Source organism: Accipiter gentilis, chromosome 20, assembly GCF_929443795.1.
Source record: "Accipiter gentilis chromosome 20, bAccGen1.1, whole genome shotgun sequence".
NCBI lineage: Eukaryota > Metazoa > Chordata > Aves > Accipitriformes > Accipitridae > Astur > Astur gentilis.
In genome coordinates, this window is record NC_064899.1 from 19972971 (window position 1) to 19986763 (window position 13793).

General features: G+C 41.9%; 1 protein-coding gene across 4 annotated transcripts in view; it reads right to left on the minus strand.

The window, feature by feature from the left end:
* JARID2 (jumonji and AT-rich interaction domain containing 2) overlaps positions 1–13793 on the minus strand; it is a 225212-nt gene that overhangs the window by 56685 nt on the left and 154734 nt on the right. For all 4 annotated transcript variants that reach the window (XM_049823873.1, XM_049823872.1, XM_049823875.1 and 1 more), the window contains one exon: positions 10378–10547. In XM_049823873.1, the coding sequence (XP_049679830.1) occupies positions 10378–10547 (170 nt within the window). The remainder of the gene's footprint in view (positions 1–10377; positions 10548–13793) is intronic.

The following is a 13793-nucleotide window of genomic DNA, read 5'->3' on the forward strand; positions in this document are numbered from 1 at the left end:
TAAGCGAAGCTGCACTGTTAAGAGTGGAAGCTAGGTGACCATTCACCTTCTTTATTATAATAGATTCCTGTCCTAAATATCCCTCATTGTCTCTGAGACCAGACAGGGACGTGTATATGATGCCACAGCCTACCTCTACAGGGGACCCTGTTTGTTACCCAAAGCTGCTAACTTATATAAACAATACTAAGTAGTGTTATTGTAGCCATGAATGTCCAAGACCATTGGAGATGTGGAGATGAACATGCACTCAAGAGCTGGTTTGTTTTTTCCAGCTGTATCAGTTGGTCTAAAAAAATATATTGCCCTTCCTCATAAATCTGGCCTGTCTTCATCTCAATTTAAGAACATAGTGGGTCTCCTTACAGACAGACTTCATTGAGAATTGTTGCTCTCCAGTTTCTCCACGTATAACAGATATTTATTGTGAAAATGATGTATGACAGCAACATGATGAATACCCCTCCAAAATGGCACGAGAACAGGAAAACTGCAGCTTCACCAGATGCCTACATACACACACATTCACACAACATACAGCTGTAAGCACTCACTTGATTTTTTAATTTATAACACACTATTCTGCACATTTTTGTCTTTGCCTGGACACACTCCGCAAGAAACCCGCAGGGCAACTATTCCAGTTCATTCTTGCACATATTTTGCCAGTCAGCCAGCAAGAGTAAAGATGAGTAATCATCCCTCCTCTTCCTCTTGCCCTCCCCAGCACCAAGGCGTGATTCTCAAAGCCTACCCAGAGCAATCTAAAGAGTGACATCAAAATTTAATTAATAACCAACAGCAAAAGAGAAGAGCTGCAATGCTCCAGATAGAGGGCAACAACTGTGCCTGGGAGGTGGTGCATGCCAGGTCTCAGCACTCTAGGTATGTAATTCCCCCCTTCCTTGCTTCTGATCCCCAAGAAAACAGCAGAAAAATCTGCAAGAGAGTTACGAGAGCCTGTGGCTGTATCGAATTTTACAAGTCTCCTTCTGTGCCGGGAGCCCCAAAGTTCTGCAGGCAGCTGCTACCACAGGCACTGCAGCGGATGAAGGGGGAGAGCAGGGGAGCGGCCCTCCCGCGCCTGGGGAAAGCGCGTGACCAGCCCTCGACGTTGAGAAACCCACCCTGCCGCACAACCGATCAGCAGGTGCCTGAAAAACCCGCTCACTCCGCAAATCTGATGGTAATCTAGAAAATAAAATTTGACTGCCCACCACTTATTTAGAAGACATTTCATACAAGGAACCATCTAGACTGTCTGTGGCTGCATGGACATTTTTCTTGGCGTCAAAAATGGGCTACGGAGCATCTACCTCCATCTGGCTTCTTGTTCTTATTCCTGTGCCACCACCTCAACTGTGGCAGTATAATTTTTTTTGTGGGACCATGTAGTGAATCAGATCAGGGGACTGATTCAGATTAAAATCCCAGACTAAGGAAATTAAAGTCCATTAATAAATGCTGTAACTGTAATGTAATGTTACAAGCTCTCAAGTAAAGATTTGGAAAATTTCTATGCCCGCTTTTTCTTATTGAATGTGTAGCTTAATATATCATTTTATGTTATTAAACAAAACATGAAACACAGTATGTGTCCAATCTCATGTAGGAGCTGCACATTTTGCATTCTGTCCTGACGATGTCTGCGCACACACTGCCTAAACACTCCCCACCCCCAAGGCAGCTGATTTGTTTCGCATCCATAGTTGCATAAAAGCACGTGCCATCACCAAAGAACTGGACAAGGCAATCGCAACACATTGGAAAGGAAGGAGAAGCCACGGCAAAGTAAGCAACCTGAAAGAAAGGGCGTGCAGCAGAGCAGAAGGCGACAGGGGCTCAGATGTGCTGGGGCTGGAGAAAGAGGCGAGCGGCGAGGGATAAGTTACCAGATGGACAGAGGCAGCAGGAGCAAGGGGAGAAGGAAGATACTGAAAGAATTACTGACATTAAATAGTAACAAATACAGTAAAGCTGGAAGGACACTTTGTATTGAGCAGTTTTAACAGGAGTATCAGTCTGATAGTGCTGTCCACCTTTGGCCCTGCTCTGGACATGTGCCACTCACCTTTTCCCGCTTAACAAGTTGCTGTTAACTCAGTTGAGAGTAGAAAAGCTATGGCCAAGGCCAGGCAGCAACCTGGAGAGAACTTCTCAGCTCTCTCTCGCTCCTCCAAATCACTGCAGGAAGGCCAAGTCACCAAAGCTGGCCCTTGTCGTGAGATTTTGAAAGCCTAACAAATTGCTGTGGCTGACTAAGGGATTGCAAGCCATGCAGAAAGCCCAGACACCTAATAGAACCCCAGGTACCATCCTCTCACCACTATCAGAGCAGGAGTTACTGCTCCTGTGATCAGATACCGCTGTACGTGGCAAATTTTGAGAAAACCATTAACGGTGTGTTGTCTTTTTTAAATTCACTCATCACGGTTACAATGAGCTATGAATTATTACAAAAAGGGAGGATACTCAGCTCTTAAAAAAAAATGAGGTTTGAAGTATGTTTGGCAACTGTTTCTGTCAGTATCTGCAGTTTCATTATTGAAATTCTCTCTTGAGTATTTTTGTCTTCTCTCCTATTGTGAGAGCAACACAAAGGAAAACCTAACTATATAGGAAAAACAATTAACACAACTACACACAAAGTGTTGCCTAATGCATATGAAAGAATGACAAATACATTTTATGTCCTCTGTTATAACAACTTGATGCTTATACAACAATAAGTACAAACTTAAATATGTTTTTTTAAGTCACAGTGCTGCTTTTAGCAGTTTTCTTGGAAAGATGTTATCCTTTGCCTGTGCAAAATTCAGGCTTGCTACTAACAGTAGGCAGAATTGATGCTTATGCAACCGATGCATACAAGTGCATTGACCTCAGCAGCAAGTGCCTGATTAATAGAATAAACGATACTCCTTTTCAGCCATTTTATTTGACTAATGAGATTATTAAATTTTATTTGACAAATGTGTAATTTTCCCTCCTAAATTACGGTATGTTTTGTTTCTCATTAAATTACATTAACTTTTGTCTTGGACTAGCTAAACATACTAAAAAAACTCTGAATTTGGATCTGAAGAGTGGAATCAGAAGTATGGAAAGTACATGCGCTTTGCCAAAAGCACTATTTCATTACTCTTCAGAATTAGCTGGCAGTGTTTCTGCAATATTTACTGAAGTACAAACCAAATGTTTTCATCTGGACAGGATTCAAACCCTGGTATGTTACAACCACAACAAAAATCATCTCAATCCAAGAGCCTTCTCTGTAATTTGGGCTGTGGTTTCTGCAAAATTGGAGGATTCTTCTCCATGAATTATTTACACCAACTCCCCCTTTAGGTCCTCTCTTTTTTTTCCTCCTAAAAATTAAACATAACCCAGATGTGTTTTGGACAAATCTTAGAACAATTTAAGACATCAGAATGATTTAAGCACAAGGCAGGTCAAGGTATGTGGGACTTAAGCCTGTCCCAATAAACACGTGGCATGCCAAGCCCTACAATGAGCTGTGTTCAGAGGTTTGGCTTCTCCTCTGACACACAGCCCCATTTTGGGGTACACGCAGGTAGAAAAACCTTGCCTCCCAAATGCTCCCAATGTACCAGCATCTCAATGCTTAAAATTTAGAGCCTGCTTCTCATTTATTACATGTCCTACTTATTACATTTTCGCAGGACAACGCCAACTCCCTGAAGTGCGAATAAATGTAATTTAAGCCTGCACTTTAAGGTCATTTTACGGAGCAAGGTTAAAAGAGAACGAACTGCATAAACTTGATAGGAAAGAGCAATTGTATCTCACTTGTCTGACTCCACCTGCAGGAACAGTCCCAGAGGGAGCTCCCCGGTGCCTGAGCCAGAGGGAAGAAAAGGCCATCCCAAGTACAGAAATAAAACGGAGCTCATAAACACACCGATGCTCAAACTCTCCCTTCCTCTGCTGTTGTACAAATCACAAGATAGTGTTATGGCTAACTTATTGGCTAGTGTGGTGACATAAACCCCATTTTCTTCTCAGTCCAATTTTTCAAAGCAGTAGAGCTAGAACTAAAAAGCCAAAGAAAATTGTTCCTTTTCTAGGGAAATAGAGTAAGGGTAGGGAAATGAATGAATCTGCAGGAAAAAAGATTCACTTTCCAAAGTTAACAAAACACACACCAGAGTAACAGACTACCAAATATTTAAAAGAAACGAGTGCTTCACACATCTATAATCCATATTTGACAAGCTCAAAGCAATTTACCTCCACTAACCTGGCTAGATTTGGCAGTGAACCTCAAAACCAACCCTTCCCACATACACTTGAACCCCTGACTGTGTTCCCCTCCACTAACAACAAGACAAGTCTGCAACTCCCAAACCACCACGCTGCCATTCCCAAAAGGCTACCAGCCTGTGTTTCATACCCAAGAGATCCTGAGCCACATCCCTAACACAAAATAAGTCTTTCAGGGAGCACTGAACCTATGGTAGGTTACAGAAGCAGGCTTGCAGGTTTCTGGCTGGGAGGAAAGGCAGGAATTGCCTTTGCCAAAATACTTTACATTGCCCACCTGGGCACCGAAAACTGTGGGCAGCAAGGTTTTGAAGTGCTGCTGCTGCTGCCACCACAGCACTTAGATTTTATGCCAGTAGCTCATCCATGGTCAATGTCCAGCTATGCCAATACCTGCACACAGAGTTAAACATTTATTCTCATTTTACAGAAAAACTAAGCAGTTCGCTGAGGGACTCGGAGTGAGTCTGTGGCAAATACAAAGGCTGAACTGCAAGATCAGTCTTCCATTTCAACGAGATAACTTCATCCTGTGGCTTTTTGCAGAGGTAGATATTGGAATCATTAACATCAAAAAGGGGCCTCAAAACAGGAAGAGCAGGGAAAAACTTTGATTCAGCTGTAGTACAACACACAGCCTCCTCTATCTTGCACTCAGCAGCTCTTTCCACCTCTTAAATTTCCCAGTAGGCACACACTGATGTGAAGACACATCCTCCACTGCGTGCCTGGAGGATGGCCCTCCAGCAGTACTCCTAACCCCTGGGAAGGAATAATGCCATGGTGTTGGTCACCAGGCTCTCCCTGTGTACTTCATAGATGTGCTGCTCACTGTGAGCCGGCATATTCACCTCTCCCTACCAACGCTAATTAAATTACTCTTATCCTAAAACACCATGAGAGTGCATTACCAGCCCAGAGCAGCATATTCCACAGGTGGACTAAATGGCTGCACATGAGAAATCTCATATTTTACACTTCAATGTTACTCCTAACTTTAAAAAAGGACTTTGAAATTGTGAGATTACAGTTACTAAATACAAACACATTTTTATTAAACGGTTTGTGCAACTAAGATTCAACACCCTCAGGTTTATTCTTGCGTTTTCAATCCATCCTAAACTCTTAGTCTCAAATGATTTAACAACAAAATTGATAAAAAGTCTTCTTCCGGTAGTTTAAACAAATTACTGTACGTCTGCATGTTTTAATATTATTTTGGAATTATGAAAATTAACCCATACTGCAAAACAGCTCACATTTTTGGACAGTGTCAGCATTTCATTGCTTTGCTTCCAGCCTAATCAAGTTGTTGTGCTATTACGTGCTCACTCTGATCTGGTGAGCGTGTCTCCACGGCAGCAACATGCTCCCTGGGAAGGCTGGTGCTTCAAGAATGTGACTGATGCAGCCACCAGCTCTCAAAGTCCAGTGTATATATTGATACTAAACTACCAGGTAAGTGTACCTTCTGCTTGTTAAAAGCTAAGCAAATTAACAGTTGTTTTCTAACATGCCCAAAATTAAAAGCTCCCAAGTTTTTGATTTTGGGGGCTCTCCTGTTGTAATTGAAAATTTCTGCATGTTTCTACTGGCACAGGCAACCCCTCCTATTAAGACTCAAGAGAGAAGACTGGGATCAAAGGCCACTGAGCCTACCACCCAAAGCAAGCCTTTAAAAAAATAAAAAGCCGGTTTAGGAGCAAACTGTTAGAGGACTGAGGCACTACAATTTAGAAGTTACTGACGTTTGGCCAAATGTGCTATAGTGACATTTTCTATTTTGGTTTTGCTCAGCTGTCATAAATCAGACTGTTAAGTCATTGCAGTACTCAAGGAAAATGAACAGTCACGCGTTTTGCAGAACAGTAGTTAGAAGAGCCTAAAACCTAAATTTGTGAGATCTCAATTAAACTATCTTTATTTAGGAATCCCTGAAATTCTCTAGCACATAACTCCCAGAGGCCCGTCTTAATTAGAAAATTGATCATGGGAAAACTTCTTAAAATGTAGGTTGCTAATCATAGCCTTCCTGTTATCACCTTTTGCCAAAGATCTATTGCTCACAGGGAGTTGTTTCTCCTTCCCCCTTTAGCCCTATATTATTCCACTTGCAATATTTTTAACCTGTAAATAATTACAGAGAGTAAAGGTAACTTAAATGCACTGTAACAGAAGCTATTAACAAAAATTTAATCAGAGGCAGAAAATACAGTAAAAGTGAAGGCCATTATACAACCGCAAGGAGATGGCACACTCGTATCTATGCGTGCTGCTGAAAGATACTAATTATGCCTCTGGCAAAGGGCATACAGGCTCCTTCAAAGAAGCTATTTAAAGATAAGAACACTGCAGACAAACACTTCAGAGATATCTGTGCTATTCTCTTCCTTCTTGTGTTGGAAATTCTAGATCATAATTTAATAAAATAAATAACTAAATAAATTAAAAAAAAAATTAAAATAATAGAAAGCAGGGGAGCCTTGCCAAATCTGGTCAGTTAGATGTATTCCAGGGTGCTCAGATATTCATCAATTGTTACAGCTTTTTCATTCTGTTCCGCTTACCTTTTAAGACGTAATTAGTACATTGTATTATCAAATCAAGAGTTCAAAAAACAAACTAATTAAAACTACATCTAAAGCCCCTAGTATTCTAGATAATGAAACCAAGCAGGTCATCTTGGTTAAATTATCTCCCTTTGAAATTACCGGATGCTACAAAAAAAGGTAAATAAAAGTGATTTGAATCATTAGGTTTTCTGACACATAGCAGAAGGCCACGTAAATGAGACTTCTTTTTCCTAAGTATGGGACCTTATGCACATCAAGAGCCTTTCTTTCACATCGTCCATGATAGTACTGCTCCATCACTTACAGAGTTCAACTGCTGCCACTTAAAACCTTTAGAGTACTAAAGAGTAAACTTGCAGTGGTGATGGGATTTCTAAACTTCTCTGTTTAAAAACAGAAAGTGAAAGTACATGCTGACATGGTGTGACAAATTTACACTGTGCTTCTGACACTGCTGCTGGGTGCGGTGGGACAAGGACAGAGACATGACCACAGAGCTGTTTTCCCACCAGTCCTGGAGAAGAGTCCCTTGCCAAAGAAAAGCTTTGATCATGAATGAAGGGACTATATCATCAAAGCATTTTGAAGGACTAGGACCTAAGAGAGTCCCAACTTAAAAAATTTAAAAAAATTACACAAACGTGGGGATTTTACTGTCCTGGATCTTATCATCACTACACTTATTACTAAACAATTTTCAAAGTGCTGAACTTAAAACCCTGCAAGTGTGCTCTTATTTCCGTGTAATTTTATGTCACATTTCATCATGAAAGTGCAAACAGACAGGGCTGGACAGACATATCTGGACAGAAGTCAGAACATCCGCATGTCCCACCATGCAAGCAATTTTTAATCCCTCAACACTTCAATAAACAATAGCACAGAGGTTCAAAACCAAAAGAAACCCTTTCCAAATATATCACAAGTCTTCCCTATGCAGGGTTTAAGCAAGCTGCTGGCTCTTCCCTCTCCAGGTTCACTGGGTACCACCAGAAAAGCAGCACCAAACTAAGCCTGCCAGTGCCCTGGACAGCCACTTGTGTCACCTTTCTGGAGCTGGATGTACCAGCAGGCTGCTACATGAACTCCCTGCAAGCATATTAAGAACCAGCTTCCACCTCTGTTTTTCCAATGGGCACATCAAGAGATACCACCACCTGGAACTAAACCACCCAAGGGACGAAAAGGGGCACAATCTGAGGCAGCCACAGCCTCCTAAAGGACGCAGCAGTCCAGACACCAAAGCCAGAACCGTGCTAATAGCAATCTCAACAACCGCACTCCCTCTCTTTTCAAGCCACAGCTACCCTCCTGCTCCTCCACAGAAACACATCCAGGTAGCAGGTGTCCAAGAAGATTTCCCCCCGTTTCTACTGGCTCTTTTCAGGCTTTATACAGTGGTGATGGAGCAATAAGCTTGTGGAGGTGCTGAAACAGAGAGCTGATAGCTTCCTATTTCTGCTTTTCTTCAGCCTGTTTAAGCACACCAAGAACATGCCATGTGTGGCACTCAGAGCAGATTTTCCCTTGTGGTTTTTAATATAATTGTAATTGGGATCTTGCCGTCTGAATGCACGTGTTGTGTGAAATATATGAGTATTCCTGCATACTGAAGAAATTAGGAATGAATTGCAAGTTCTTAATTGACAGTACAAAACATCAATTATTCTACAGATTAATAACAAAGAGGAAAATTACAGGTGCAAGAGCTGAACAGCCACTGATTAAAATAAAAAAATAAAAAATTAAAAAAAAACAAAACAAAACACAAAACCTTCTGAATGAAGCACTGGAATAGGACAAAAGTACCCATTCGCATTGTTAAAGCAGAATGCTAAGAGACAGTAAGAAATAAAAATGGAGATAAGTCACAGACCCACACAGGTTGCCTTTCTTTAAGTGCAAGTGCCTTCGAATCTATAAATAACACATGCTTAGTTAGCAAGCAGTGGAAACAAGTGTGTGAATGCAGCCATGTGTGCTCACACACATACACACACACACACACACACCATCTGAATTTTCCCACCAACAACTGTGGCAGTTGGCCCAGATCAGAGCAGTGACATGCTGCCAACAGACTGATCAACCTCACAGCAGACTAAATTAGAAATACATTTCCACAGATTAAATTTCAGAGGACTGTGATGCCACTTTAAACTCCATTAGATTCTGCTCCTCGCAATCCTTTAAACAAACATAAAAGCTAGCAAACCAGCCCCCTCCATCCCCTCCGCCCACCCACTTTACCAGAAGTCTCAACAGGATGGAGGCTCCATATTGGACCAGAGTCAAGACAGATATATTAGCAACCAGTCTAAAGCTACCACTAGCCTAAAATCTCATAGAAGAGAAGAAAAAAGAAATCAAACCATGCTGCATTAAGGTGAGAAAACCTCAGCAGGAATCTACGGGTGGTGTTGACCAGTGCTGCTCGCAGATGCACCAAAGACCTTAAAACTGGAAAGGGGAACTCAAACACAAGCTTTGAAGGATTCAATCCACTAGGTAAGACTTTCGCAGACAAGCCCTATCTGTAACAAACACACACCCTTTCAGCAGGTAATCAGACAAAACAACAGCGAGAGGCATCATTCCAGCACATCCAAGGATGGAGCAGTGACTCTCTAAGGGGAGAGGGGGGGCGGGGGGGGGTTGGGACCTTCCAAAAGAAAAACATACCACAAAAGCCAATACAAAAACTGGGAGATTAAACTGAAAGATGCTATCTTCAGTACATGACTTGGGACACAGAGCCATGGAAAGTCTCAAAGAAAAATGACCACTCGGGTAAGGTCTCCTTCTTTAGCTTACTCAGGACAGCAAGTTGTACCTCATGCTAAGGTCCCCAAGTCTGACAAGAAGGCTTGCAGACATACACCAGTGATCCCAGATACACATCACACAGCTCCAGCCAGGCTCAGGCACCTGTTACTGTGAGATAATTCAAGTATCTTGCTGCACAACTTCAGATGCCTCATCTGCATTTGGGTTGCAGCCTGGAGGAGCATACCTGTTTTAGTTATCACCATGGGAACAATCCAGCTCTTGGGGCAGCTAAGAACAACGGCATCTCCTCCACCCACTGTCAGATGAAAAGCCTCACTCAGAGTGAATGATAAAAGACAGTGAATAGGTAGAGAAAGGGAATTTCCAACCAGATTTCTCCTCTGGCAGGAGCAAGTACTCAGGCAAGTTAAGCACTTCTTCAGTTCATAAACAGACAAAACAAAGAAGGCTGGGGAGGACTTAGGAAAGCTAGACAAAACCCCATTCAGGATAACAGAGCTCTAAGCATGAAAGAAATTTCCTTTTGCACTATTACTGGCCTCATTTTATGGTCTTTACAACCATGAACTCAAATGCTCCTGCTGCAGATACAGTCAAATTGCTGAGAGCTGAAAAGCACACAATATATTCAGGTGTAGCATTAGTACATTTGCCTAGTTGCTAGTTGGTGTGCGGTGCTACAGCTCGTTCTTTGAACGAATGTCCCCCTACGCTGCTGCGAGACTCCTACCTCGAAGACAGAGGAAAGTGAGAAAATCTTCTGTCTTGGGCTTCCTTTTGGAGAGGTCAGAAATCTGAGTGGCGGGAGGGGGTAACAACGGCTCCACTATCTTTATTGGAGTTGTGCTGGGACTGTTTGGCTGGGACTGAGCAAACTTCCTTTGTGCTTGCAGCCTTGGCCTGTGGAAACAAGAGCATATCAGAAACACGTTAGACAGAACTTGCAGGAGAGACATCAGAACATAAAAATTCACTGTTTAAAAAAAAAAAAAAAGAAAAGAAAAGAAAGAGATCTGAATCCATCTCCCACCAACATCATATCCCTACCTATGTCAATTGTGAAGACAGAATTTTATTTGCTTTACCCTTTGGTATCTTCTCTGACAATTTGGAAAACCAGAAAGGGAACATCTTGAATATAAAATCTGTTACTACTATTTCATATGTTCCAAGTATTTTCTTGCACATCATACAGTAACAGTTTACCATTCACTTATTTGGAAATTAAATCTGTATTTTGCACCATGAAAATGTAGACATTTTCAAGTATTAGTGTTCTTTGTTTCTTGTTTTTAATTAATTTACAAATGAGGTTTATTTTAGCCCCATTAAGGTTTTAATTTATTCCAATCTGCTAGAATCTTATTTACATGGTAAAATATATATTAATAGATAAGGTATCTATGTTAGTACCCAGTTCTACAAAAACAAAACCTTTAGGGAAAGATACTTTTGACACAGAAAATATCAGGTAAAAGCCATGAGATTTTTGTTCCCTTCGCCACAGCCTAGAAGACAGTAAGCAAGGAGGTCCGGGGTGGGGTTAAGTAGCATTTGTGACAAATTCGTAAGAACAAAGGACATGCATGGAGTGAATTAGTCTCAGTCCTGGTACTGGGTGATGGACTGACGCGCTCTGGTAAGTTTTAGAGCATCCCTGGGTACAGCTACAGGAAATGAATGGATGCAGGTGGTTTTGGCAGTCAGGCTGCAAATTACTTCAAGCCTATCTGAAGGCTCTGATTAACTGCTAGGTGGCAATGAATATGATTTTCTTTAACACGTCTAGAACGCAAATTGGTATTAGGGAAAGCACTTTGGGGCAGGACAGATACCCAGAGGGGGTCTTGCTGGGAATCTGACTCAGCTCAGCATTTAAGAACATGCTAATTTCTCACTTAAGCAACTGGGATTCTAATTATGATCTTTATTACAGCTTCAAAAAGGAGAGAAGCTACTGAAAGAACTTAAAACCTCATTGAGAAAGGATGCAATTTTATGACAGTTTCCTCCCTAATAGCAGAGTATTTACATAATGTCAAACTGAAACACATATCAAATAACACTGAAGGAAAAGCCAGGTCTTGTCACTCTGCAGCAGGCTTCACTGTTATGACTTACAGAAAGCACAGTTATCCTTCACCGTGGATGAAACATGTAATTGGCAAACCTCTTCTTTTTCATGGATATTAAACTTAAATAGTTGAGTAAGAGGAGGTTTGTTACTGTATTTTAAACTTCCACAGGCTTGTGGCTAAAATGGAAGGGAAAAAAAGAAGAAAATCCCAGCAGTGTTTGTATACATATATACACATCCCCTAATGACAACAGAGAACAAAAGTAGCATCAGCAGTTTTATCCCTAAACTCCGTATAAAATGGTCCATGTCCTCACTACCCAACTCCCACCTCCCCAAACAACAAAAGCCATACTTACTGCTTATTTTCATCTTCTTAATGGCAAATATAGTATGGTGTTTATAATTTTTTTTTATCATGGTGTTTATAATTTCTGAACTGATTGAACACATTGATTTCCTTGTATCTATGAACAATTATCTTTCCAGAATGAAGGTCTTGTACAGATCTGCCTGTATATCCCCAAAATTACTCAGATTGCCTTCAAGGCTCTATTCCTTCAAGCAGACTGAGGACTCCCGCGCAGGATGAATGGGATTTTAATTTCAACCAACTACATTTCTCTCACCAAAACCCACATGCGGCCAGAGAAAAACGCTTTGTGTTGGCTTCTGTTCTGCACAAAACTTATGGTCTCTTGCCAAAAACCAGACTGTAAAGGTTTGCAAGCAACCCTGCCTGCTGCTCTCATCTGCACAGCGATTCTTCCCCATCAGTGTGCTTCCTCAGCTTGGCTGTTAAAAACATAAACTATCCACTCACCACATCTCTGAAACTACCTGTTCAAATCTCACTTGATAAAAGATGAGCAGCGAGGAGGACTCCACAACCACCAACAACCCTAAAAGTAAAGGTTGAGCCTGTTTCATGGTTCAAAATTAACCCTTTGCAGCAAAGATCTGCCAGGGCTGTTTGCAGCGTCCCTATTATTGGTCCCTAGAGCATTGAAAGAGGATTAGGGAATGACTTGTAAGTTCAGCATAGACATGAAATGAATTAGTGAGTTGGAAGTACTTTTGGTTCAGCCTGTCTTTGAAAATACACTCTCCTCTAGCCATCCTTCCCCAGTACAAACAATTCCCTGCTCGTTTTGCTTGCCCACTTCCCACAGGGCATACGGCCTGGCAGCATCACCAGCTCTTCACTACCCACCATGGTCCCACAGGGGCCCTTCATTTCGGTGGGGACAGTGAAAAAATGCCAGACCTTCCCTCCACCCAGCTTCAGGCTATGACTGTGAAGGTTTGCTGCTTCCTGGGGAGGCTGCGGAGACTTGCTGCTATATGGTCAGATGTGTCTGAGATGCTTCTCCTCAGACACTTCTGTTGATGTTTGCTGTACTTCCTCCTGCTTGGTCTGAGCTCACCAGTGCCACAAAAACAGGCCTGCTCCTTAGGAAATACCAATTTTTTATTAAAACCCTGAGCAGTTACAGGGCGTAGGCATCACCGATTCAATTTATGAACGCTAGTAAACAAAGGCACGCTTTTGTGACTGCAGTGCCCTTTAGGTTTCTGCAACAACTACCGTTCTCTGCATGGATAGGCATGGGCTTCTACTTCTGTGCCTGAGGGCGTACAGAGCAAGCCACAAGCAAGAAACAAGCTATTCTGTAGCTACAACACACCAGGATGAGGCACCGAGGTTAGGAAACAAAAGCCAACCTTTTAAGCAGCTTTTGCACCAGATTTGTGAAAAAATGACCAGTTTCAATGGTGGGTCAGCAAAGGAAAAACATATACGTTTCAAAACATGCGCAACAACTTAAAACTGTCTCCTTGTGAAGGAGTGTATGCATCTTAATAACCTCATACGTCCCCATGAAAACCTCTAGAAGCATAAAACCAATTATTTCGGGTACGGTTTCATGTTACACTTAATCCAATACAAGTGTGAAGCTGCTGCCAAAAAAGGAGGTACCCCGCTCCACATCAGATCAAGCATAGCAGCCCGTTGTACTCACGCACCACTTCTGAGCAAGGCAGAATAGGTAAGGAAGTGATAAAAG